The following is a 26,853-nucleotide window of genomic DNA, read 5'->3' as shown; positions in this document are numbered from 1 at the left end:
AATCAGAAATAGAAAAAAATTAATGCAGTACAAAATTCATGGATTTATTACAGATATTGAGAAAACGGCGCAACATCTGCTGCGTCACGCAACGTCGTCATCGCCGCCGTGGTTGGCGGTATTCGCGCGGCTTTCAATAGCGAGCTCCTCCGATAACACAGGTCCTTTGTTTTATTTTTTCTTCAATAAAAAAAAAACAAGGGTCAAATTGTGTCGCAGCTGTACACCTATAGAATTTGCCTGGACTTCTATAGCGCCAGCAGCAATGTATACAAAGATGCCATAAAGACAATACTTGTGGACCGAAACTAAAACGCTACACGCGCGCGATAGGAGGCTCCCTGCCAGGGCCATGAAAAAGTCGGTCTGTGCTCGGAGCACTAAAGAAATTTCTCCTGTAGTGGATAAGAGGCCCGATTGGTGGCCACCTGATTTACTGCCAGATGCCTGCGCCCCCACCGAGGAGCATTACTGGGCACTGCGGGAGCGTCCGATGGCAGGATGGTCGTTGTGCGAGCGACGCAAGGTGTCGGTGTTGCTGACTTGCGAATCCGGCTCTGGGACAGCCCCGCCAGCCGGGCAGGGACCAGACCTGCGACCAGGAGACGTACACTCAGTCACACGGCGAGCGTCGAGACGCTGCAGCCAGCGTGCGCCATCCGTATACGACTGAAAGGCCTAACTGAACTAACGGGCTAGAAGTAAGCTTGTGAAGATGGCGGTAGTGGTTTTCCGGTGTTGAATGCAAGAACACTGATCGAAAGCACCTCGTCTATATAGACGGCGTTTGGTGGCTCAGAAGGCAAGCTTCTGGCGTTGCGACGAGTTCACTTTGCGCATTTTCAGTCATCAGCTGGCGTTCTCATGACAACAGCTTTACAGTTTCAAGAAGCGCTCCTACGGGAGTGAAAACTGCGCTCCATGGTGCGACAGTATAATGTTATAAAAGTGACGGGCGTCGGAAGCCGTTTAAGTCTGTCACTTGATGGGTGCAAAAGCGCGACAAACTAGTTGCTATAGGACTTGACCACTTCTATCAGCGGAGAGGGCCTGAAGGACAGAGGCGAGGCGACATATAACAAAAAGCAATACGTTTAATTACATCGCTACTTAGTAAATCGGCGTGTTTAGCCACCCGACATGTTTTCGTTGTCCGAGCGACAGTATATGAAGAACTGGGCGTGGGTTTTTGGCCACGTGATCACGTCTCGAGACTAATGCTCGTCACAGACGCGACCCGTAACCGCTGGGAGTTAGGAGACCTTCTCGCGTACTGTGCGAGTCACACCGGAATCAAACCGGAAAGGAAATACAGAGTACATCACTTGTTGCACTCTATCACTTGAAATTACTGCGTGATCTTGGCGCAACCGAACGTTAAATGCTTTCTCATCTAATTAAGCGGCGAATGAACGAAACCCTTGTCACGCACAGTGGATAATCTAGAAAGGCAAATACGCCGTCTATTTTGCTTTCTCATGTTGGAGATTCATACGAGCCTGGTATTAAATGAAGGCTCCTTGTCGACCTATAATCTTGCTCCTTGTCTCGCTCAAAATAAACAGCTACAACGCGGATACCCTCACACCAGTAGCACAGTAACGAAGTATAAGGCATGCACCGCACGCCTCGTAGAAAGCAATCCACACAGTCCGATGCATCACGGATTGTCTCAATGCGAGGGCAAATGCGAGGGCGCGGCGAAGAATATATATATATATATATTTTAATACGCGAGAGTCAGTGTAGCTCACCTGGACCCATCTGAGCCAGCGATGCTGGTCGAAGGAGCCGCGGGCCCGTGGGCATTCACGTTCTGCGAGCTGTACGCGCTGAACAGGGTGGTCCCGCTTCCAGCTGAAGCTGCCGGCCGCACCTCGTTGGGCTCCAGGGGCGCCAAGTCCTCGGCGCCCTCGGACGCTGCCTTGCCGGCACGCCTTTTGCCCCAGCGTTTCTGGAGGCCCGCTGGGCGCAACGATGGGTCGCGGCAGCCCGCGTGAAATGCCACATTGTCGTGTTCCACAGCCATTAGTGCTGACCGCACGCAGTCAGCTATTGCGCGAAAGCTCAAGATGCGCGATTCTCGTGCCACTTTGGGAGAAGTTTTGTTTCAAATCCTGGCAAAACGTTGATCAGTTTTAACAAAACAATGTTTATGAGAAGCACGAAAAAAAAAAAAAATCCTCTTACTTTATTACGTCGCCAGCACTGTATTTCTATCTGAAGTAACGGGGTTTAAATATTTAAGTTCAACATACTCAACTTGTAACGAACAGTGCTTGCCGTAAACAGTAAACTGCGTTTTCATCGAAATGCACTGAAACTGTCCGTACCTCAAGATCGCCCGTATCGCCTGTTAGCATACAAGTCAGTGACATTGCCAATACTTGATTATGCTGCGATCATTTGGAACCCTTACACTAAAACAAATGCCGATGAACCAGAAAAGGTGAGAAACGAAGCCGTACTTTGATTTAATAGTTTAGCCAGAGAAATCGCTGCTCCAGTCTCAAGTTTATCTATAGTTAATTAAAAGGCATGGCAACGTTGATATAACGAAACTAATTCAATTCTTATCTGGATACTCCACCGAGTCAAAGGCATGAACCTTCAATAACATCTTTTATAACTAGAAATAATTGTTGTAAGTGTGATTTATTTCTACGAACTGTTAGTAAGTCAATAATCTAACCAATAGTGCAGTGACGGCGCCGATACTAACATGCATCGAGTTTAATCTGACCGATTTAAACGCTGTGTCATGTGTCATGCTTATTGCAACTTTTATAGTTAACTCATTGTTGCATATTTGGTTTATCATTGCATTTGTGGAACCCACATATTAATATCTACAGAAGTCGCAGAATTTTTACATAGGTCCAGCGCTAGCGCGTTCGCGTTGTCATCAGATGTAGCATCGATGAAATAAATCATGGTGACGCGGGCCTTGACAAAAGAGGCGAAATCAGAATGCACCTGTAAGCAAGGGAGGCCCGTGGCTTCGCGTCCTATCTTCGAAGCATGGCCAGGTGGTTGAACAATACAGTTTCCTACAAAAATTACTAAAATAACCGCTGGCGCTTGTGTCAATATAGAAGCTGTAAGTATGGCAATTCAATCGTCATTTCATTTCATTCAATTTCTTCACCTCAAAGACCCCACAAGTGAGTATTACGTCATGAATATGATGGACTATACATGGATGTACCTAAACTTCACAGATTCCTTCTGGCTTCAAGCGGCTTTGTGACATTGTAAACTGATAATTTGCAACAATATATTGCGTTATATAGTAAATGCAACAATTTGCATTGATTACGCATGTGCACATGTACCTTGCTGTGTTTAGAAAAGTATACGAGTGCTAGGAAATTTAGAAAGATAAAGCGTAATAAATAACGCCGCAAGAAGGTCTGAAGTCACAAGGACGAAGATAAGTCAAATCCATGTACTAACCTGACACAACTCCCATGGTATAGCATAAACAATCGCAGCGTCGGCGTTCCCTCTAGTAATTTTTTGTTGTAGGAAGCTCTGCGGTCCACAACATTTGAAGGCTTCTGTCAAGCGTAACTTGCGGTAAGTTGCGCTACCATTGCAAACCCCATGACACTTACGCGGGCAGACATTGGCTTGTTAGCTTGGCGAATATGCTGGCCAAGAGCCATCCATGCTGAAGCCGTACGAAATAATGACTTTCTTTTTTGACAGCTGTGAGGAAAAATAAATACAGTTTCTTTTTTGTTAGAACTGTTGCCTTCGTTGTCATATTGGATATACCGTAGTGTGTGTCGCGACTCGTTACCAATGTTGTGAGTCGGCTTGCTGAACCACAGCTTTTACCAAGGTCATGCAGCAGTCCGCTACCCCACGCCCGCCTCCACCTCTCCGTCCCTGGCCAATCGTTGGCCGACAAATATTCTCGAAGCGACACACATCCGCCCTTGTGGTGGCTTCTTCTTCTATAAAGCCTGGTAATTTTGCCCTGTTGACCACTTAATGAATCTTAACATGTGAAACCGACCCAACCGACCAACCACGTAAATTCCGATAGGGGGGGGGTCCGCCTTCATCGAGACGCAGCCGCCATGATGGGGTGGCAAACCCGCTACCTAAAGCTCAGCAACGTAACGCTATAGTCGCCACTGAGCCACTCCGGCGGGTACGAGGCCTCGTAGGAGGCAGATTCAAACCCCACCTTCTTAAGGTAAAAATATTTTCGATCAGTCTTGAAAGGCCGATTATTTTCTCGTTTCACAATTAGCCACGCGCACAATGGTCTTGCGTTTGGAACAGCACTGCGTCTCGACTAACGTGCTTTGTTACCGACTTAGCGCGGAGCGAACGATTATTTCGCGTAACACGCGGATGAGTTCCGTTGCCGGTGGAGCGCGAGAGAAGAGCCGCGTCGGTGCAGAGGCGTACGTGCGCGGTGTGTGCAAACAGCCGCTTTTCAGGAAAACTGCTGCGTGTCCCATGTTGTCTGGCGCGCTCACCGCTCTGTCAGTTCAAGGCGAAGATTGAGAAAGCCGCTAGTCACGTCTACAGCTCCTTGGCAGAAACACAGAAGCACACTTTTTGCGACTGAACCGATATTTTTTTTCTTCCTCACTTTCTTTTGTTTCTTGTTTTTTTTTAAATGAGAGCACTTTCTCGAATGTCAAGTATTTACTTTTGTCCTTAGCTGGCAATAATGGTCTCATTTAGTTTCCTGCAAAGCACTGTCATAAGTATCGATGTGAAATGCCTTGTTCGAGATTTAGTTTTCAACTTTCTCGTGACAGCGAAGCATGCACTTTTTGCTTGGTAACTATGTTTGTTCATTAGTGTATTGTTCTGCCAAAGGTACTGAAAATAAAGTACAATGTTAAATAAAACGATAGTAGAGCATTGTTATGAAACGCATTCTTATTAAGAACACGTAATCTGTGGGATATATTGCGCACTGTCAAGCGACATCAATGGATCCCATTTGTTTACGGCGATCACACGCACATTCAAGCGATTTGTTTGGAAAGGACCTCTGTGCCGTAAAGTGACGAACGTGAATATCGACACTCCGCTAAGCGCCGACCACAGGGCCAGCATGTAAGACCAGCACGCGAGCAATGCATCACAGGCGCTCGTTCACGCTAAAGCAACGCGTAAGCAAGCCCCCGGCACCGTGCAACGATCGGTGCACACATTTCCAAGAACTGCCGTGGCGCGTACACCACACTGGACATCGCGTGTCGATGCGTGGCGAGCGCCGATGCTAACGCTTTTGCGCTTGTCTGTCGCACGGGATTTACAGTTAAGCACCTTCTCTAAGCGGGTCTGTATACGAACGGCGCAATTAACGGCGGTGTACAGGTGCCTAAGTAGCGCTATACTGAACACCAGCACGCCGGGCGCTGCACTTCGATTGTTCTTAATTAAAAAAATAATTAAAGAAATTAAAAGGAAAGAAAGAAAGAAAAGGGCGCCATGCCAAGCACCTATATTGGGATGGGATCGCGCACGTCGCTATACAGAGGCCCGGCACGGAGATTTGAAAAAAAAAAAAAACGAAGCGCGGTGAAGAATCCGCGGTGGGACGCGACCACGGAGTAAGTGGACGCGACGAGTGCGTACATGGCGTCCATATATTTCACCCGGGAGCGCCGCGTCCGTATTGCTTTCGGGAAGTGACGACAAACTTTCGTGCGGTCGGGGGACGGAGTATAGGCACTACGGGGTTGGGTAATGTATAGCAATTTGCGAAAAGGAGAAAAAGAAAGGAAGAAGAAAAAAAATTGGAGGACGCTTAAGCTTCGCCTTCAAGAGTGGAATGCGATAGCGTTATCGCACCCCGTTCGCACCGCCTACTCAAACGCGCTACGCCAGCCAAACGTCGCGATCGGCACAGATAGCCGGGCCCCGACGTGCCATGAAGACGGACGCGATCATGGGGTGAGTGGCGCGCTACGTGTCGGGGCAGCGCCGTACATTGCGAGGAGGGGTTCTTCTGTGTTTGCCGCAAGATGGCTCTGCGTGTGCGCCGAGCGCAGAAGAAATGTAGCGGAAACGTACTTCGCTACTCGTGAAACTGCCACTTCTGTAAGTTACATGGTCATAATTACCGATATACACCGCAGTATAACTTTCTACGGCACGTTTCTAAGGCAACACCGCATTCACTAGAGGCGCTTTTGTCCCGTTTTGAAGGAACGAACTCGTGGCTGAGTGGTAGCGTCTCCGTCTCACACTCCGGAGACCCTGGTTCGATGCCCACCAGCCGATCTTGCAAGATGTTTTTTTATTTATGAAGTGCCTTCTGGGATTTATCGCTCACGGCCAACGCCGCTGACGCCGACAACGACGCCGACGACACCGGCTTTTCTGCGACACGAGCTCCTTAACGCTATCGCGTTAAAAGAAAGGAAGAAACGTAATCCTACAACCTCTGTCTCGAACGCGTCTCAGGGATGGGAAAGGCGAGCATCCTCACGGCTAATCAAATGACAGATGCTGACAGGAAGACGGGATAATTGGGACGTGGTTTCGTAGCGATGCATTCTGCTCAATTCTATGCCACTGTAAGCATTCCCCGTTCACGGCCAGCCGATCCTCTCGATAATGTGGGCGGAGCGTCGCTCTGACCTCTGACGAAGAGCGAAAATCGTGAAGGCACATTTGCCTAGACGTGGCTCCAGCCTGAGACATCACTCGTTCGAGCACTGTTGGTTACTATACTTCGGTGTAGCTAGAAATAACACAGCCATTGACCCTTATGATGAAAACCTATTGAAGAAAACCGCTCTTTATGTCAGAATTAAGCCTGCAGAAAACGTATTGAACGGCGCTCTATATATCGACAAAACCCAAGAAGGCTACACAGCGAGCATCATATCAATGTAGGAACAATGACATAATTCCTCAACAAATGATAATGACATCTCAGAAATTTTGGATTTACTTCATCGAGCCTTTTACACTTTCTTGGTACTGCATGCGCGCTGCGCCGCGGTCTGTTTAGCCATTGGAAACATCGCGTAAAGCTCATGCAGAAGGCAGGCACAATGTGCAGCTTATCCGTCGTTATGAAAACAAGCATGTCAGCGAGTATTGCTGCGCTTTGAGTTTATATTTCTTCCTAAGCCGGAGTTTAAAAAGAAAAATTGTGGAGCTTTACGTGCCAAAACCACGATTTGATTATGAGGCACGCCGTAGCGAAGGTCTCCTGAAATTTGCTCCACCTGGGGTCCTTTAACGTGCGCCTAAATATAAGTACAAGGCTGATTTCGCTTTTCCTCAGTCGGAGTTGCGTGCAGATAAGACAACCGCGAAAAGAACGATATCGACCTCAGCTAACGCGAAGTCTAGCAATCCCCTGGCGGCATTGTGCAAATTTTCTTCTGGCGACGGTGTAATGTACTGGAACAGCAACGCCGAATAAACCTGAATGCGCATCACTTTTGTTCATTTCATGATATTATAATCAAGGAATGAGGCCGGGCATCGGAGCGGGAAACTGCCCAAGTCATTGAAAGTGCCTGATGCTTCTTGCGAGTTTAGAACAAGACGAATCGCTTTGTGCGCATCATCATCATCATCATCATCATCATCATCATCATCCTGTTTTATGTCCACTGAACGACGAAGGCCTCTCCCTGCGATATCCAATTACCCCTGTCCTGCGCCAACCGATTCCAACTAGCGCCCGCGAATTTCCTAATTTCATCGCTCCACCTAGTCTTTCGTCGTCCTCGACTGCGTTTCCCTTCTCTTGGAACACATTCTGTAACCTAATGTTCCAACGGTTATCTAACCGGCGCATTACATGAGCTGCCCAGCGCCGTTTTTTTTCTTGATGTCAATTAGAATATCGTCTATACCCGGTTTGCTCTCTGATCCAAACCGCTCTCTTTCTGTCTCATAACGTTATGCCTAACAATCTTCGTTCCGTCGCTCTTTGCGCGGTCCTTAACTTGTTCTCAAGCTTCTTTGTCAATCTCCAAGTCTGTGCCCCATAAGTCAGCACTGGTAAAATGCACTGATTGTACACCTTCTTTTTAAATGATAATGGTAAGCTTCCAGTCAGGAGCTGACAATGTCTGCCATATGCGATCCAACCCATTTTTATTCTTCTATGAATTTCCTTCTCATGATGAGGGTTCTCTGTGACTAATTGACCTAGGTAAACGTACTCCTTCACAGAATCTAGAGGATGACTGGCGATCCTGAACTCTTATTCCTTTGCCCGGCTATTCATCATTATCTTTGTCTTCCGCATATTAATCTTCAACCCCACTCTTACATTCTCTCTGTTAAGGTCCTCAATCATTTGTTGTAACTCGTCTGCATTGTTGCTGAATAGAACAATGTCATCGGCAAACCGAAGGTTGCTGAGATATTTGCCGTCGATCCTTACCCCTAAGCCTTCCCAGTTTAATAGCTTGAATAGTTCTTCTAAGCCCGCAGTGAAAATCATTGGAGAGATTGTGTCTCCGTGTCTGACCCCTTCCTTTATAGGTATCTTCCTGCTTTTCTTGTGTAGAATTAAGGTAGCTGTAGAACCTCTGTAGATATTTTCCAAGGTATTTACGTAAGCGTTCTACACGCCTTGATTACGTTACGCCTCTATGACTGCTGGCATCTCTACTGAATCAAATGCATTTTCTATGAATGTAATCTATGAAATGTAATCTATGAAAGCCGTATAGAGAGGCTTATTGTACTGTGCGGATTTCTCGATAACCTGATTATTGACATGGAGGTGATCCATTGTAGAGTATCCCTTCCTGAAGCCAGCCTGTTCCCTTGGTTGACTAAAGTCTAGTGTTGCCCTTATTCTGTTGGAGATTATTTTGTTAAATATTTTATATAATACTGGGAGTAAGCTAATGGGCCTATAATTTTTCAATTCTTTAACGTCTCCCTTTTTATGGATTAGTATAATGTTTGCATTCTTCCAGTTTTCCGGGGCCCGTGCAGTCGATAAACACTTCGCATAAAGAGCCGCCAGTTTTCCACGCATAGCCAAGCACAATTTTTCCTGACTACTACGGGGGCCAGCACTAGCCCTGTGTTCGCACTGATTTTCATTACATTGTATCGGTCCAGCGTTCCACAATTTTCTCTCTTACATCATACTCTGCAAGTATTTACCTTAAAACGACAGAAAGCTGAGCTAGTTGGTAAGCCTCACCTCTTTTTTGCATTATGTATTTACCTCACACGCGAAGGCGGCCTGTGAATGAATCCAGTCGCGAATTGAGCTTATTTTATTGCGATGGCAATTATATGGACACTCCAGATGCACTTCTGCCGTCGCCGTCGCCGTGGGGTTCTGTATAAAGTCCAAGGGCGATAAAATCATCGCCGCGCGTCGTATGCTCTATGCGCAAGAGAAGGCTTGCGAGGGTGAGCCGGCATTCGCGGCTCAATCTCGCGCGCGCAAGAGAGGAAAGCGGGGGAGAAGCGCGCCGTCTTCCGTCGCGCTCAAGGCTCTGGGGGGAGGGGAGGGAAGGGTGCGCGCGTTCTATTCCGGGACGCTGTATCTTCAAAGTAATCTGCGACGGGGACAGAGTCCGCCGCGTGTTGTGCTTTCACGGTTTAGTTCGTGTTGGTGCGAGACGCAGTACGAAGGTCAATTCGCTCGCTGCTGCTGCCGCGTTTCCTGAATGCAGCGTTTTGACAGCGAGTTTCAGCGGTCATCGAGTGAGCTGTGTTCATGTTTGCTTGTGCAAGCGTGGCACCATGCTTGTTAATTTAGTTAGTAAGCGAATGTTTACAAGTTTATACGGCCGATAAAGCTACAATCCTTACTTGTATATAGCTGTCCACTAATTTGCCATCGCAATCCGTGCTTCGCCTCCATGCTTCGCTTCTCGGGCGAAACTGCGCCATTTTTATTCGGGAACTGCTATGTACAATAACAGTCGCACCAAAGTCATTTTTTTAACATTGCGCACCAAGGCGTATATTTCTAGCAGCATAACTATGAGAAAAAAAAAATTAAACAAATTAGGACGTTCTTTTACTTCTGGATTCTGGTGCGCTCCAACAGCCCGTGTTGCGACTTAGCAGTGAAGTGGCGATCGCACAGTGAAAAGGGTGGAAGTCAGGCGCGCACCTCGGAAGTGGTTGATCTTCTTGCGGCTAAAGAAGGCGCGCAGTGACTGCGCCCAGCGGTCGACGCGCTTGCGGCGCGCCCCTTCCAACTCGGGCCCCAGGTGCGACGTGCCCTGTCGGTACCAGCGCTGGATCTGACGTGCCGCGCGCTCCTGCATCAGCAGCGAAGCACCCTGCGCGTCTTCCTCGACCGGCGCGTCCTCGATCGGCGGCCGCGCCGCTTCCAGGGCCAGCTCCTCGCTGCACACTGCGCGCGCAGTTTGAACGCCCAGCTCAGTTACACTGCAGCGTTCTCACGTATATGCTCGAAGTCTGCCGATAGAGGAATGAAACGACGTACTCATACACTATAGGTCCGGTGCTCATGGAACGATCCTTACCACTTTTCGCACATCATGTTTTTGACGCCATGGATGAGTTCCGGCAACAGGATCGCGACACTGGGTCAGCAACACCGAATGCACTGAAGCCGATGGGAATGATTAGATGTTAGGTTCAAGAAGGTTATTAATTTGTAGATTTGGTGATTCATCATATAAAAAAAAGCACTGCTAACTGACGGGTACTGTGTAGCCAGACCGGTATTTGTTTGACTAGTTGTTTGATTAGACTTGTTTAGATTCAGTGTTCTATGAAGAGGTTATTCGTTTTGCCGGGGGAAGTTGTCTTGTCCTACACATCTCAAGTCAGTATCTCGTGCATGGATGTGAGGAATAAGCTGGTCGGCTGCCCGAGTGAAAGTTGTCATGGTTTCTATTCTGTGCAAAGACCACGCAGACCTCATAATGGTGTACCTTCATCTGTCGATCGCCCGGAATTTGGGACGAGTGGACGAGTCACTGGATGGGGAACGCTGTTTTTTTTTAATGCTGACTGTAACCCAACGTTTCTTGGTGCTCTCTAAAACCCTTCACCGACATTACTTATAGGTCATTATCTCACAGTGAGCCAAGTCTGGCCTTACATAAGAAGCTATTCTGGGTTCCACTGCCACTTTTATGAAAACCCGCAAAAATCTGTGGCCATGTGTTTAGAAGGTTGACTTCACAGAAATGCGCATTGATCCATCGAAATCATTTTCCTGACTCGAACAATAGGACACACCTTTGGCTTTATTCTGTGAGGTCGTCATTTTTTTTTTGGTGCAAGTGCGCAGTGAAACCGCATTTAAACGGTACGTTCATGGTATGCGATTGTCAGTCGCTTGAGAGCAGATCTGTTATGTAAAGTAGCTTATATTGACGACAGTAGACAACAGTGCAGCCCAAGTTTTCAAAGGACTGCAGAGTGAATAAGTTCTTTAATGAAATATTCAACATCAAAGCGTTTCCATCACATGTTGTGTTCCGTACGAAAATTGTTAACTTCAGTACTTCGCGTTGGCTGCGCTTTTGGGCGTTAACATAACAAATCTGAAATGCCGAGTCAGCCGTGAAAAAAGAACAAACATTAAAATGTATCTTTAACCGCGGTCCCATTATATACAGGCCACTCCTGGCTTATATACACAGATATGCCTATATGTCGACAGATATGTCTATATACATATGAAAAAAAAAAACGCCTCAACACGCAAAACTACAAAGACAACGTCGTTTCAACGCCTTTATGGACAAAAAAAAAACATTGAGTAAACTGCAACCGGTGCCTCCCAACATAATTTAGCACCTTTAGCGCCATTGCAACAATTAAAACAATTCTACTACCTAAAGTTAACGTAGCGAAGTTACTTGAAATCCTCGTAATTCACAAGCTTGCACAACTTTACCAATATTAAATTATAGGGTTTTACGTGCCAAAACCACGATCCGATTATGAGGCACGCCGTAGTGGGAGACTCCGGAAATTTGGACCACCTGGGGTTCTTGAACGTGCACCTAAATCTAAGTACACGGGTGTTTTTTGGTATTTCGGCCCCATTGAAATGCGGCCTCCGTGGCCGGGATTCGATCCCGCGACCTCGCGCTTAACCTCCCGACACCATAGCCACTAAGCAACCATGGCGGGTCACAACTTCACCTATGTAGTCACCCGTTTGTTAAACGAATTCACTTCCGTAGTCAACTTCCCTCCACTGTCTGCATAGTGCATGTGAGGCAGCTGGGAGAGAATAAGAATCATGGGGCGTAAGAAAAAAGACTTAGTTGTGAACAGAAGTGTCGCAGGGCCAAAGCGCAACGTCGGCATGCATCGAGCACAGGAAATCCCCGAAAAACGACGGATCGCGTCAGCACCAACGAGCACTGCCCTTACAGCTCGTTCGCACCGGACAGCGTGAATGGCCGAGTAATTTTTCTGCTAAGCAAGAAAACAGCAAAGCTTCCGCTGTAGACTTTTCAAGTAAAATCATATTCATCCATCGTCACAGAGCTAATAACATATAGTGGAAGTTTTAAGCTGTGGCACTCAAAAATAAAAAGGTCTTGTAAGAACAAATAAGGGAAAAAGTATAGGAACCCATTGTTCTATCGTTTTCCCTGTAAAATGTAAAAATACCACAGAAACGGTGCCTTTCTGATGAAGTGCCACCCGCAGCAACATAAACTGCTCAAGCTAGGGCATTAAATATTTTACACAAGATTGATACTCTCATCCCCTGCATGTAAAAATACCGGTTATTATTAAAGATACAATTTATAAAGCTAAGAATGAAAAATCACCTGGAGCAAGAGCACAAAGTTGCCTTCGAAGCGTAATGCAGTGAAAACAACACATATAGAACGAGCCGCCAATTATACGAGGTGAAATTAGTTTCTATAGGGAAACTAAGAAATGAAAAAGAAACCAATCTTCGTACAGGACACATAGGAGATGACTACTAACAGGACAAGTAAAATACATTCTATAGCTGAACCCGATGTCCCAAATTCCTGCATATGAATATCTCCGTCCGCGAGGGCTGTTCTGGGCTCTCGCCATGATCGCAACGTTTTAAGATTTTTATGATGCGTCAACTATAGGTACAGCTTGCAGCCATGAAGCTCTCCTTCTACAACATGAAGAACTCAGATGTGCCTCCAACTTAGACTCAGGCTCCGTAAGTACAGATAATTTCAGCCACTGCCTCTGTGAATGCGCCAACCTGATCCGTTCATGATTCACCTTCCTAACCGTTCTGCCACGTTGTCTACCATCTGTGATCCTCAAAAAGCCTCCAAATTTGGAGCGCGTTAGCACCCCGTCTGAAGTAGCTATATAGCCCTGCATATATTGACATCTTCAGCTTTCATCAAAGTCTTTCTCTCTCTCTCTTTAAACCACAGAACCACATTGCATTTACTTTTCGCCCACTTATATGGATGTTATTGTGCATGTTTGACTATACGCGAATTTACCCAGGCGTACATTCTTATTTACAGCTTCTTATTCGTGTTTTCCCTTTGCGCGCTCGGTAAAAGATGCCTGTGAAGACGAATCGATGCCGAAGAGTATATGCGAGTGTGTATCTTACGCGCCCGCTTCCTCTGGTCTGTAGTCAAAGTGACTGCGAGCATTTTTTAACAGCCCTGTTTGCTCCATATCGCACGCGAAATTCGCTCGAAAACAAACAAATGAAACAACGAAGTACTTTCGGCTGTAGTGGCGCGTTCGCAATTTACTCTTTTTACCTCTTCTTTTTGTTCATGTCCGTGGCTTGGCCCTTCCGAGATTTGTCGTGATGTTATTCATCAACAGTTCGTGTGCACAAGGCGTGAACAAGGCTTGAGCTGTGACCAATTTCCTGCCGAGTGAATCGTGCGTGAAACCTGTGATGTAGTCACGACGCAGACGCGGCTGTTGTGGGCGTGTGTTCGTACCGTAGACAGGAATGCAACTGCCGAAGCGTGTATACCCGCTGTCGACGCCCGCCCCCGAGTATTTTCGAACATTCGCTGAGTGTTTATATGTATGCCTTAAAGCTCCCTGAATCCCCCAATATGAATGCTCTCTGAACTGTTACCCGGGTGAAAAAAAAAAAAAGAAAAAACACGGCGGCATGATTTAAGTGTATGTATTGCTTTATGTTGCATTTCAAGTTTGTAAAATATATAAGTTCATGTGAACGATGTTTGTGTGCAGCGTGCACGCAAAAGGCATGTCACGAATTGTGTGCAGAATGTGTGTCAATAGATCTGTATCAAATGCAACTGAACCTGCATGTCTAACGTCAACAGGAGCAATTAAGAGCCTCCGTCAGGCCACTGACACGGCCGTCAGCTCTTGCCACTCTTTCTGTAGAAGAAATAAATCAACTGAACTGAACTGAAACAACGTTCGTGCGCCCGCATTGGTGGCCGGAGCTTGAAAGCATACAAAAATATAACGCGACTGCGGAATATTAGAAGAAAAAGAATCTTCTTGTATCTCGTCTTCGCTGACCATGTTTTCTGCGCAGTTTTTTTATTCCCATTTTCCTTTGCATTTCACTATAGTGTTCTGTTCTGTCATTGATGCAAGATACAAAACTCGTCGGGTGAACCCGCTTTCACCTGTTCGCAAAATTTTTTCTCTCGTAGCTGAAAATTTGGTACTACCACGCGATTTTAAGTTTAAGGATTTAAGGCCCCGAAACTACTCAAGCAGTGGGTCACAAGGAACGCTGAAGTGGAAAGCTCTGGATTAATTTTAACCACACGAGAGAGAGAGAGTAAAACATCTTTATTAATTATATTTGAATGGCGAGAGCAGTGTGGGAGGAACCCTCAGTCCAGGGTACCTAAGATGATTCCGGTGATGTTTCGAGCCCGTTGTATCACAGCTCGGAGGACCTCGGGAGGTCCGTCGCGGAGGGCATCGTCCCACAGCTCTTTGTTGCGTAGGGGGTAAAGGAGAGTTGGCAAGGGAGGAAAGAGGTTTGCAGTGCACTCAATCGTGACGTGGAAGATTGTGGGCGAACTGCCACAGCCAGGGCAACGATCTGCGTAACAGTGTGGGTAGAATTTATTGAGAGACAAGATTTGGAAAAGTTGCGGTTTGTAACTGGCGTAATGCCACTGCTTCCTCCCGCGAGAAGGACGGCGGTGGTGCGGCGTGGGTGCGACGAATGCGTGTATAATGACGGAGTATGTCTTTGTAACGGAGCAAGGGATTCCCCCACTCTGAACTAGTCGCCTCACCACGCCGAGTCGCCCGGCGGGAAATTTCTCGGACAACCGCATGTGCGCGTTCGTTACCCGGCAGCGAGGTATGACCAGGGGTCCAGAGTAAGTGGATGCGGGGAGGTGTGGTTGGTGTATTTTGCGGGATCTGTTTGAGAATCTGGTGCGCCGCTCTCGGGATGCCATGTCCTGATAGGAACGCCCGGCATGCCTGTTGCGAGTCCGTCAATATATACACTTCCTCAGGAACACGGATGGCGTATCGAATTGCAAGAGCAACACCGAGAATTTCTCCGTAAGCGGCATTTGTTCCGCGCATTGCAGCAGAGTCTCTCAGGGATTCGGTGCCATCCAAAACTACCGAGTTATAGCCCTGTTGAGTGCGTGATGTGTCCGTGTATAAAGTATGTGTTTCCGGGATGTTTGCAAGCATGCGGCCAATGTATCGTACACGGGCTTTGCGCCGCCCTTTGTCATGCTCGGGGTGCATATTACGTGGCAATGGATGAATACTTAGTGCTTGGCGTATCGCTGACGACAAGATCGTTGGACGGGTTTCAGACTCAAGGGGTGGGACAGAGTATCCTAGACGTGTGAGAAGATGGCGGCCAGTAGGAGTGAGTAGGAGGCGCTGGCGATGGCTGACCCAATGTGTCTCTAGCAGCTCGCCTAGTGTGTTATGTGCCCCTAAGTTAAGGAGGCGGCGTGTGGAAGTATAATTCGGGAGGCCATGGGCCAGCTTCGTCGCTTTGCGAATCATTGCGTCTATGCGAAGTTGTTGCGCTTGGGTCAACCGTTGAAATGGGAGATGGTATGTAAGGCGGCTGATCACGCATGCCTCCACTAAGCGCAGCAGGTCCTCTTCTCGAAGGCCCGAGCGCCTGTTGGAGACCCTCCGGATCATGGCCAGAATTTGCTCAGTCTGTCTGGATAGAAGGGAAACAGTGTAGTTTGACCTGCCATCCGCTTGCACGTGTAGGCCGAGGATACGAGCACGATTAACCTGTGGTATCAGTGTGCCATCCACGTGCACAGTGATAGGGGGAGTAGAGGAACAGCTCCGGGGGCGAATGATTATGAGCTCCGACTTTTCCGGAGCACATATTAAGCCGCATTTTCTCGCGTACTCGGAAACTGTATCGACTGCTTGCTGCAGTCGGTCCTGGATGGCTCCGTCGGAACCCCGTGTCGACCAGATAGTAATGTCGAGTTTCCTTAACGTACGCGAAAAGCACACGAACGGCACACGAGGCCGCATCCTCTCTTCGTCGGAATGCGGCCCCTGCGGCCGGAAAACGAACCCACGAACCCGTATACAAGGAGGGTCCTTCGTTTTTTTATATCTTTTGAAGATCGGAGTGCAAAATTCGGGTGTTATTTTTAAAGAGTAACACCGCGGATAAATCGTGTTTCTTTTTCTTTTGTCTGGCAGAGAAACCAGCAAAAAGTCGGTGGTTGTGTTGTTTTCTGACAGCCCAAAGTTCGGGATTCTGCTATACTAACATTTACAAACAATTAACACAAGCGACGGTCTCCTTTAGAACACAAATGTTCTACTTAAACGAGCGAAATCACTGACAGGAACGCGGCATGGCAAAGAGAGCTGCTCGCAGATCATGTGACAAGCTCATCTCTACAACAGAACTGATAGTTGGGCGAGTTGGTACGAATTCATAGTAAAATATTTAGCACGCACAATTGTTCACAACTATTTTATTTTCGGAAAGATACAGAACGTATATACCCCAGCTATCAGCGCTGAGCATGTGCAACAAGTGTGGTCAGTAAAACAGAGACAGATTAGAAGCGCTCGTGTGTCCCCCTTCACTGTGTCCTTGTCAATTGTGCACGCTAAATATTTTACTATGAATTCATCTCTACAAATCGTCATTCACAGGCATTATTAACGCATTAAAGAAAACTGCATTTAGAAAAACAACAATGGAGGTGCGTTTGGCAACCTCTTTACTTTATTCTCTTCACGTCCTAGCAAAAAAAAAGAAAAAAAAAACACACGATAAAGTAGTGCACACATCCATGTTTCGGAGGAGGTGCGATGTTTTTCTTTATTTTTACGTCCTTGCGACGTACCCTTTCTATTTCTGCGTCCCTCGTAGGCTTTTCGTGCCTTTCGTCCCCGTCTGTTGTCGTTCTGTTTTACTGGTTCCCGATGTACGCTCTTGGCAACAAAATGAAATTCCAACTATAGACAAATGGAATACCAACTAGATGAATCAGCCACGCCTTCTTGAAGGTAACGTAGTTCGGCAAACATCCTCTCAACGTCACAGCTACCGTTCGCAATGCAGAGCAATGTCAGCGCTGCGTCAGTTCGCGCTTCCTGGCGCATTATAGAGTTTTGATGTATGCGACGTACGTGCGGGAAATGCGACGCAATGCACCGCTCTCGTGTACGCGGAAACGCGGCTACTAAAAAAATAAGAAAAAAAACCGCTTTCGTTCACTAATGGCCGGCAGGCAGTGAATATAGTATATTTCCAAATATATGTCAGTATTCGCTTAAGTCTTAAGTGAAAGCGATGTATATACCATACTTTTTATAATAATAATATTACTAACATGATATATCTTGGCCACATGTATGCTCACACAAGGTGGGCAGCGTTCATTAGTTTTTTAACACCTGCATTTATTAGACAGCTTTACAATAGGGGCCCCAAAGGTTTGTGACTCCAAAGAGCTTTGCGGCTGTTAGCGTTAGGGCACGCAGGAGTGGAGAGTTCTAAATAGGGCTTTGCATTTGCGGATAGCGTCTTGCGCTTGCAGCGCCACTATACGGCGTCAAAGAACAGCTATTATAAATAATTAAATAAAATATACCATTTTATGATAAGAGAAGTAATTTTGACATTCGCCTTTCCGCGTTTAATTACAATTTAGAGGTTATTCTATTAGCAGCAAGCAATTAGTTGCGCTTGGTTTTGAGTAACCAATTTTACGTGCCTTCACCACACAAGTTAAGCCGTGTTAGGCCTACGAGCCATGACATCGACAACAGAATTCGGAATCAGCGGCGTCTAATGAATCAATCTACATAACACACGCTAGTTGAGAGAAAGCGACAACTGCAGTCATTTTTTCATAGCTTACGAAAGTCACGTGTTACCACGTGATTTTGGTGCTGCTGCAGTTTCGGGCTAGGTGAGAGCCGTCGCTTCGATGGGTGCCGCCATGTTTGTTGACGCAAAGTTTTTGGGGCAAAAGCGCGGCAGTTTGGGCGAGTTGGTATGTCATGACTTTTTTTTTTAGGCTTGTAGCGCAGCTCAGAACGAGCAGAAAAGGAAGGTGGAAGTGGTAATGAATAGGAACGGAGAACAGCGCTCACCCTGTTCTCCGTGCCTTTTCATTACCCCTTCCACCTTCCTTTTTTGCTCGTTCTGAGCTGCGCTACAAGCTTAAAAAAATAATAAAAAAAACATTTTGGGGCAACTTTTGGGGTTTCCGCTAAATCAGTGAAATAGCGTGCCCGACGTAAAACCCAAACGCAGTTTGCGTCTCATGCATGCGTAGTGGCTTCGACGCTATTAGTTTGGGGCCATGGACGTTTCGGGCCCCTATTCTAAAACTCTCTATTATCCTTTACGGATGGGCCAAACTTCGGGGAGAAATCGGGTCTAACCCGATTTTCGTAAGTTTTCTTGGGGGTACAGAAATCGGAAATTGTCGGGTTTCACCTCGAAAACGAATGATCCGCTACACGGCAGCAACAGAACATACCCCGCCATCACGTCGGGTCACGCACTTTCCACAACTAATGTAAATTGAGCGAGTGAAGGGCCCAATGACGAAATCCATCAATGTCACTTACGTGACTGTAGCGACTTCAATGAAATGAAAAGGTGATGGTGTCATGAGAGCGTCTTAAATGGGTCACTATACACACTAAGAAAAAAAGGACTAAAAGGGGTATGGAGGTTAGTCCTTTTGGGGACTAACTTCGTTAGTCTTTTTGGGGACTAAATAACTCTGTTCGCCTGCTGCACCATGTACCACACACGAAGCGCCGCGATGTAAGGCGGCAAGATTCAAGATTGCGATGACGCAAACAGTGACAATCGCCATTTTCGGTCAATCAAACACGGCGAAAAATTATCGGGCCCCTGTACATATTGAACAAGCCAATTCACGTTTGTGCTGCCGTAAAACTATATATGTGCGGGAGTCGAACCAATTCGGCCAACCGCTTTCTTTATTTCTTTTCCATGACCTCGATATCACATACATGAGCTAACACACAAACATGTGTGATATAACACACAAACGTACAGGTTTACAGAACATGTGCAGAACACAGGTCTAGAAGGTAACCCATATCATATAACCTATAGCTTTCTTAAGCTAAACTATAGCTACAGGTATAGATGCATCTATATCTATCACCATGTCTGTGGGCTTTGTTTTTAAAGTTAGGCCACCACCAGCGCGGTTGGCTCTTGGCGCGGACAGGTTTACGTTGCACTCAGGCTCTAGGGGATTCGACTATATGCCTGGAGAGATGCGATTAATGAAGTGTAGTTATGCGCTTTACAGACGCGTTACTTGGAACGAATGAAAGCGGAGGCCGTATATACTAATGTGCGGATGGTCAATTACACTTCATGGAATTCAATCCATCCATGGACCCTCGTAGTTCAAACTTCGGAAGCGTATACGGACTCTGCCAGCAAATCCTCTTCCACTATCAGCGTAATGTACGGCTACAGCGCATAGAATCTTATTTCCTACACGGAAATTATACGGATCGGAAGTTCTGGCAATATATGCAATATACCGCTGTTTGCTCCAAGAACGGCTAGGCGTATAAAATTTAATGCAGGGAAATGTTACTTCACGGCCAATGCCGTTAGAATATTCGCGAAATACGGCGCTTCAGCGCCTGCTTCTTGTTGGTGGCCTCTTTCAAGCCCAAAATTCCTCCCTTTACAGAGAGCTACGGTTAAAATATCGAAAGCTTCGAACCTAATACAAATATCTGAAATTTATTGGCTTCGAATATCGAATCAAATGTCGAATAACTTTTTTTTATTGAAAAATATGGACAAAAAGGACATTACGCTAAATTAAGCCGAATTCACGTTGTACTGTTTGACGGAACGAGGTGATCTTTGTGCACAACGCAGTACACGTTGACAGCACGCGAAGGCTCTTGGCTTCTGACGAACAAAGACGCCGTGCCGGCTATAACACAGATTTTTCTTACGGCCTACTGTATGTACTGCATGTGAGCGGGACAATCTTCATTTGAAAAAATATGAGCACGCAGCTACACGAAAAGCAAATAAGAGCACGTACATAAATATTATGTCCATATGCACAGAAGCCTATAAGCGTAGAAAGAAACTGACAGCGGCCTAAGCTCTTTCACTGCCCTCTGTCAAACTTTTCTCACTCATTCAAGCATTCCTTTGATTGGCGCATACCTCGACAGAGTTATGTTGCTCTTTAAATGTTCACAGCGCGAAGGTTAAAAATAAATATAGCACAATGACAGCAGTAATACGTTTTTTTTTTTCATTTTACTGGAAACAGTTTAAAAAATGCGATAAAGTTTTGTCTTATATAATATTTTGTAAGTTTCACGGTCTAACACTCAGGTGCGAGTTGCTAGTACAGCGATCTCCGTTTTTAGAACGTCGAGCAGTCAGACAACTCCGACACAGATGGTATAACGGCCCCTTCACGACACTTCAACGAGTTGTCACAATGCAGTCATACCAGGGGCACTATAACGTAAAACTATTAAAATTTTTCTATTCCAATTCTGCAATCAACCCTCCGCGATTGGTCAAAAACTTTTTGGACCACCCCCACTTCACCTGTCTGTCACGCGACGTCACGAAAACCGCGTTGCTCCCCATGTGATATAACGTGTCCACACTGATTATGCAAGATTTGACCGAGCAAAAAAAAATTGTTAATTCTGATTCGACGCCTTTTCGACATTAACCCTCTGCTATTGGTCAAAAGTTTTCGGGCTGAACCCACTTCACCTGCCTGTCACGCCACGTCACAAAACCGCGAAAACTCACCGCGTCAAAGTTACGTGTACGCGTTAAAGATGCATTAACATGCCCAACAAAACTGAATTTTCTTCTGAATGGCCACAGGCTGCCCCGTTCCGAAAGGAATACAAGATGGCTGCCGCCGATCACTCAGGCACTGGCTACTAGCACCTGCCGGAGAGCATGAGTATATTTGCGTATAACAAAACGTTTTGCATGGCCATGTGACGTTTTCGAGCACTTTCAGAACGTTTACGACCTCGTTCTGCCAATTCTTCTTTGCTGTGGATCCATTTTAGCGTCATTCTTAAGGTTCCGTTGCATGCCGCCGCGAGGCTCGCCTCCATCGAATCCCTCTCCACTTGAGCGTGCTCCTCGCCTCTTGTCAGGCAGTTAGATAAGGCAAGCCGCTCAGTGTAGGCAATGTTATTCGTTTTTCAAGCAAACAAAAGTGACCTCCTATGAACGAGGAGAGCGTTTGATTGGTCTCTTCAGACAACCCTGCAAATGACCGCCCGATGCTTGCGTCAGCGGTTACGCAAATTTGACGCCAGGAGATTGGAATAAAAACATATTGGAATAGTTTGACGTTATAGGGCCCTAGAGTACCGCATCCGCTTCGAAGATAGGTCGTTTCACCTAAGTGTAGGTATCTCGAGTTTGAAAGATACTGATTCCCGATCACTGCTTTCATTTCCCACTTTGCACTTTTTACTCTTAACAGACACCTGTTGATACAACTGAGTTTTTTTTTATCTCATTTTCTTCACGTACTGTTTTGAGCACTGATCGAAAGCAATGAAAAGGTCAAGTGCTATTATCCTGTCTATTGTTCGTGATCCCGTTTGGGCTACGTTAAATGATATATGAAACGACCCGCCCTGTTAAGCCAGCCTTTCGTTCACCATCTCATATGCTTTTCAAAAACTATATGTCTAAAGCCCCTCCATCGACTCGCCGATGTATGTATGGAGGTGCGTTAACCATGTCTGCACTCCGTCCTCGGCAAGAGCAATCTACTCGACTCTTCCGCCGTGGGTGGACACACAGTCCATATACAGCTTTTTTCAAATTTAAACTAATACCCTAAATTTAATAAAAAGCCGATGATAGCTACGGATAATCTGCTTGCGCAGGCGGCATATCGCTTCGGCGAACACAATTTTCGCGAACAATTCTAGAAATTAAACGCATGATTAACCAAAACTACTTCATCAACGTTTTTGCTGTGACGATTATGGTTATGCTTATATTTGAAACGTTACTTGCATATTTTAAGACAACTTCGTTTTGTTTGATTCTCGTGGAGCGCTTCTGTTTCCAGATGTTCAGCATCAGATTTGACACTCGGTCAGCTAATTTCGCATGCAGGGGCATGGATCACGACACCACGCCAAGCCATGAGGGAACGTCAACGGGAGGCAGACGCGAGAAAGTCAGTCGTTGCTTTCGCCAACCGAGCACAAAAGCACTGCTGTTATCAGCTTCGCCAAGCTTGCACACGATGTGTCCCACACAGTAAGAAACGTCACAATGTGGGCTTGACGTTGTGTCGAGATCCATGCCCCTGAATGCGATATTAGCTGACCGAGCGTCAAATCTGATGATGAATATCTCGGAACAGGAAGCGCTCCAGGAGAATGAAAAAAGTGACTTGTCTTCAAATACGGGTGTCCTAACGCTTCAAACATGAACGTATGCCGTAATCGCGATAGCAAAAATTAATTAAGATCCTTTTGTTGATTATGCGATGTTTGATTCGCGAAAACTGTGTCCGCCAAAGCGCATAATTATCGCCTGTGCAAGCACGTTTTGTGTAGTTAGCACAGCGCTTCAATTAAAATTACCCATAGTTTAATTTTGAAGATGCATGCACATATACACGGAGTATCGCATGTGACAAACCAAGTGCATGCGGTGTGCACGCGATTCTGCGCGTATCTGTTGACGTTTGGTCCACTGGTCCACTCCGTAAGAGCTCAACGGCGCTTCTATTATACGATGCGAGCGCGCCAATTCTTTGGCTTCGTGGTGTTAAGAACGGCCCGCTGAGGTGCAAGTTTTGCCAGCCAGTTGCGACAGCGGCATCAACTTTTCTTGGAAAGCCACCGTTACGCTCTAGCCTCGGCGCCGTTGTGACTAAACGCGATCGGCGGACCAACTATTGTTACTGAACCCGCCACCGCCGATCTGATCTGCTATGAGCGGGGGAGTTGCCGGGGGAACGACTCCGGAGGCCCCTTCCCACGCACCGTTCAAGACGCAAGACAATGGACTACCGGCGGCCGCGCTGCGGGGGTCAGCTCGGGGAATCGGATGTACCGTTCCTGACGTCAGCTCCGAGTTCTGCGAAGGCCGTCTGACGTCGGTTGGGGCAGTGAACCTCGCGCAAAGAGGTGTGTGTGTAAGCCCTCGTCTACGGTGCCTGGTCGAACGCCTCCCTCACCTTGGTATCGAAGGAGGACCGAGTGTTTATAAACCGCTGTTGTGCGGCTGCTCAGTGTACTTTCTCTCGCAGTCATGCTAGACTGATGAACTGCAACGTCCTTATGTAGATACTGTAAATAAACCCATATTCCTCGTTCTCGATGAGAAGCAGTCCTTCCCTTCAACAACGTCCTGAGCGTGGATAAGTTGGACGACGGCATGGGCCAGCTACCATCTAATTCATGCCCGACTCCAATCTTGACAACTGGTTACGAACGGTGGGATTGAACTCCCAATCCTTACAGTAGGTTCAAACGTAGTTTCGGGCGGTCTTGTTTCTTCCAGTGAGAGCAACGACATTGGCAAGAATGAAAATCACGCGTTTCTAGGACCCATTACTTAATCTCCTTTCGCCCTTTCCAAAGCATGCAGAGGCTCTCTCCCATTACCTCTACAAGCGTTCGAAAGCAGCATTCCTTCCTTGTCTTCTCCATTAATGGAGCCAACAGCCCACGTGATATTTACGTCACGATTCCCCCTCCTTTTTTTCCTCTTCTATCTTCATTTCTTCCTGTGCGCGCATTTCCGGAGCAGTATTGCGTGCTCCGCATTTCACGTGAGTCCCCAAGTTGTTGGCGTTGCTGTTGGCTACTTGTGTCGCTGCAGGCGCGATGTATGACGTAGACGCTCGCATAGACAGATGGAAAGACAGCGGAAAGAAGACACACGAAAAGACATGCACTCCATCTTTCCGTGTGTCTCCCCTTGTGTGGTGTGGTGCCAAAGCTTCAATCATAAATTGTGCCACTTGTCAGTTCTCAGCGCCCAGCTGTATGACACATTAAATGTCAATAGACTAATGATACGTTGTAACGCGACGAACGTACGTCCCGTTTCAATAGGCGGGCAGTTCTTATATCCCTCAATATGCATCTATGGAGCACCGACAGCAGAACACGAGCCTATACGTTAGCTCGGGGATGCAGGTTGCTCACCCGGAAGGGCGCTCGACACAGACGTAGTGGGCGTGATGAGTCCCAGGTACTCCTTGAGGCTGTTCTCGGTCGCCTTGAAGATGACCAGGATGCCTACGACGAGCGCCACCACACTCAGTAGCAGCAAGAAAGCGCCAGTCTCGTTGTTCAGAAAGTCCGGCCCCGCGTCGTGCTGTACCTGCACGACCCGCGGTGACATCTCATGTACACGTCATCGCAACATGGGCAGCGCACATTCGTCGGCATGGAACAGACCTCATGGCTACGCGGTGAGTGTTTTCCTGAGGATGCACTCGCCTATGAGCCTGGAATCGACCACCGTTTACGCTGCACTCGTCAGTGGGCTTTCAAATCCTTCATTCATGCTCTGTGAGCAACTCTCGGGACGATCGCTGTGCGCTTAACAAGAGTTACATGGCTCTGTCAAACGAAACAACTGTACAACTTAACGAGATCAATAACAGGTTTGCGCACGTGTCAACCAAAACGGAGTAAGGCGGACTGTCGAGCTCCCAGGTCCGACTAATCGTACTGTTTAACTGCGCGTTGTTCCTTAAATAGGTAGGAGTAATTCAATCGTAGAAACTTGAATTCAGTTTCTGTACTCCGATAGTACACTCTTGTACTCATATACCGAGAATACGAGCTGAAACATAAGCAAAACTAAAGTATATCCGGTGATTTCATTCTATCTGCTTTGGAAGCGGCTACAAGAGCTGTGACCAGGGCTCTTCAGCCAAGACCTGTCGTTCCCCGTGAGTGAGCGGTACGAAACACAGATAGCCATCTATAAGCAGCGCATTTGAGACCATAAAACCCGACGGGCTAATGGCAGTCGCCCTGCGCACGACGAGCTGCAGACCTCGTGATGTTCGACCCAGGACACCGATTTCTGAGCCTTGGCCGAGGGCGCAAGCAGTGGCGCAGAGTCTGGAGGCCACATTTCCGGCGATCCTTTGGCGGCTCCATTGCCCCCTGCACACAGGACGCCGACATGTTCAGGTGCGTCTCTCGAACGCAGCCTCGCCACAGGCGCTGCAGCGACGGACGGGCCTCACCGTTCTTCCAGTGGCGCATGAACTTGCGCCTGCGCCTCTTGATCTGAGTGAGCGTGACCACGGCGCCTGGAGTCCTGCAGATGGCGCACGGCCCCTTGGCGTTCACGTATCGCGCCAGATCGTTCATCTGCTTCACTGTCTTCTGACCGACGTCGATGACGCGCTTGCGCTTAACGGTGGCCGGCCGGCTCGGCGCCACAACGTTCTCGCGCGACGTGCTGGTGGACGCGTCACGCGGCATCACGTGTCCGTCCGAGTGACCGCGGCGCGCCGTCGACCAGTTCTGGATCGGCCAGTTGATCCCCATCCAGGCGGAGGACGAGCGTACCACGCCTCCGGCAGGTTCCACAGTGCTGTCGCTGGGTGCGGTGCCAACGGCCGCCGACGCATCCTCGGCGTCCTGAGGTACTGAACCGTTCGCATTGGGCACGGACATAGGGTCCGAATTTTGACCCAAATTGTCGCCGGAGGGAAGCAATTTAGTAGATGTGCAGCCCAATCATGTCTGGCTCCCTTGGGCGACGACGACGATGGTGATGATGATGATTCCATAAGTTGGCCCATACCCACAACAGGGGACTGCCCAGGTAGAACGAGAACAAAAAAAAGGGGGGGATAATAATAACATGAATAAAGAAAGATTAGAGCCCAACATTTACATAAATATTTGAATAACAATAAAGAAATATAAAAGCACGGTCATTGAACAGTGTTGCATCTGGGTCGCAAACCCCAAGGGTAGCGTTGGCCTGGCGGCCTGGGGCACAACAGGAAGCATTCGAAGGTCCTGGCAAAGGATGAGTCGATTGCTAACAGAACAACTTGTTTATTATAGCATCGCAAAAGAGCGGCCGGTCAGGTCGACCGAAGTGGAGAGACGGGAGAGCACGTTACTCGACGGAAGAAATCGTAGCCTCTCTCGGCGTCCGTGGGCTGCTGCTTTTATACTCTCGGAGTCGAGGGCAAGAAGGAACGGCTCGCGATGAGGCGCACGTGACGGCGCCGCGCGGACACGTTGAGACTAGAAGGTGACGCATCCGCCGGGCCGGCGCCGGTCAGACCTCCTCGCTTCACAGTTGGGGAGCTCCTCTCCCCGGCTGCCGCGCTTTGACAAGCGTGAGCACCAACATGCACACACGAAGACACGTGGCCTTGAAACATGCCTGGACGCGCATGG

At 47.5% G+C, this 26,853-nt stretch overlaps 1 protein-coding gene across 1 annotated transcript; it reads right to left on the bottom strand.

Moving 5' to 3' along the window:
- Positions 1 to 153: 153 nt before the first annotated feature.
- LOC129380535 (uncharacterized) lies at positions 154 to 26,189 on the bottom strand. Its single transcript, XM_055061805.1, has 6 exons — positions 25,677 to 26,189; positions 25,481 to 25,593; positions 24,619 to 24,796; positions 10,097 to 10,342; positions 1,755 to 1,965; positions 154 to 592 (listed from the first exon to the last, which is right to left on the bottom strand). The coding sequence occupies exons 1-6, from the start codon at positions 26,110 to 26,112 to the stop codon at positions 469 to 471; spliced, it is 1,308 nt and encodes a 435-aa protein (XP_054917780.1). The 5' UTR covers positions 26,113 to 26,189; the 3' UTR covers positions 154 to 468.
- Positions 26,190 to 26,853: the final 664 nt, after the last annotated feature.

This window comes from Dermacentor andersoni, chromosome 1 (assembly GCF_023375885.2).
Source record: "Dermacentor andersoni chromosome 1, qqDerAnde1_hic_scaffold, whole genome shotgun sequence".
NCBI lineage: Eukaryota > Metazoa > Arthropoda > Arachnida > Ixodida > Ixodidae > Dermacentor > Dermacentor andersoni.
This window is presented reverse-complemented; position numbering and strand designations above follow the sequence as displayed.

Excerpts from the sequence above, each read along its gene's own strand:
- LOC129380535 (XM_055061805.1), bottom strand. The coding sequence starts at position 26,112 with ATGTCCGTGCCCAATGCGAACGGTTCAGTACCTCAGGACGCCGAGGAT. Across the intron at positions 25,594-25,676 it reads CATGCGCCACTGGAAGAACG|GGGGCAATGGAGCCGCCAAA; the intron begins GTGAGGCCCGTC and ends TCCTGTGTGCAG. Across the intron at positions 10,343-24,618 it reads TGTGTCGAGCGCCCTTCCGG|TGTGCAGCGAGGAGCTGGCC; the intron begins GTGAGCAACCTG and ends CTGCGCGCGCAG.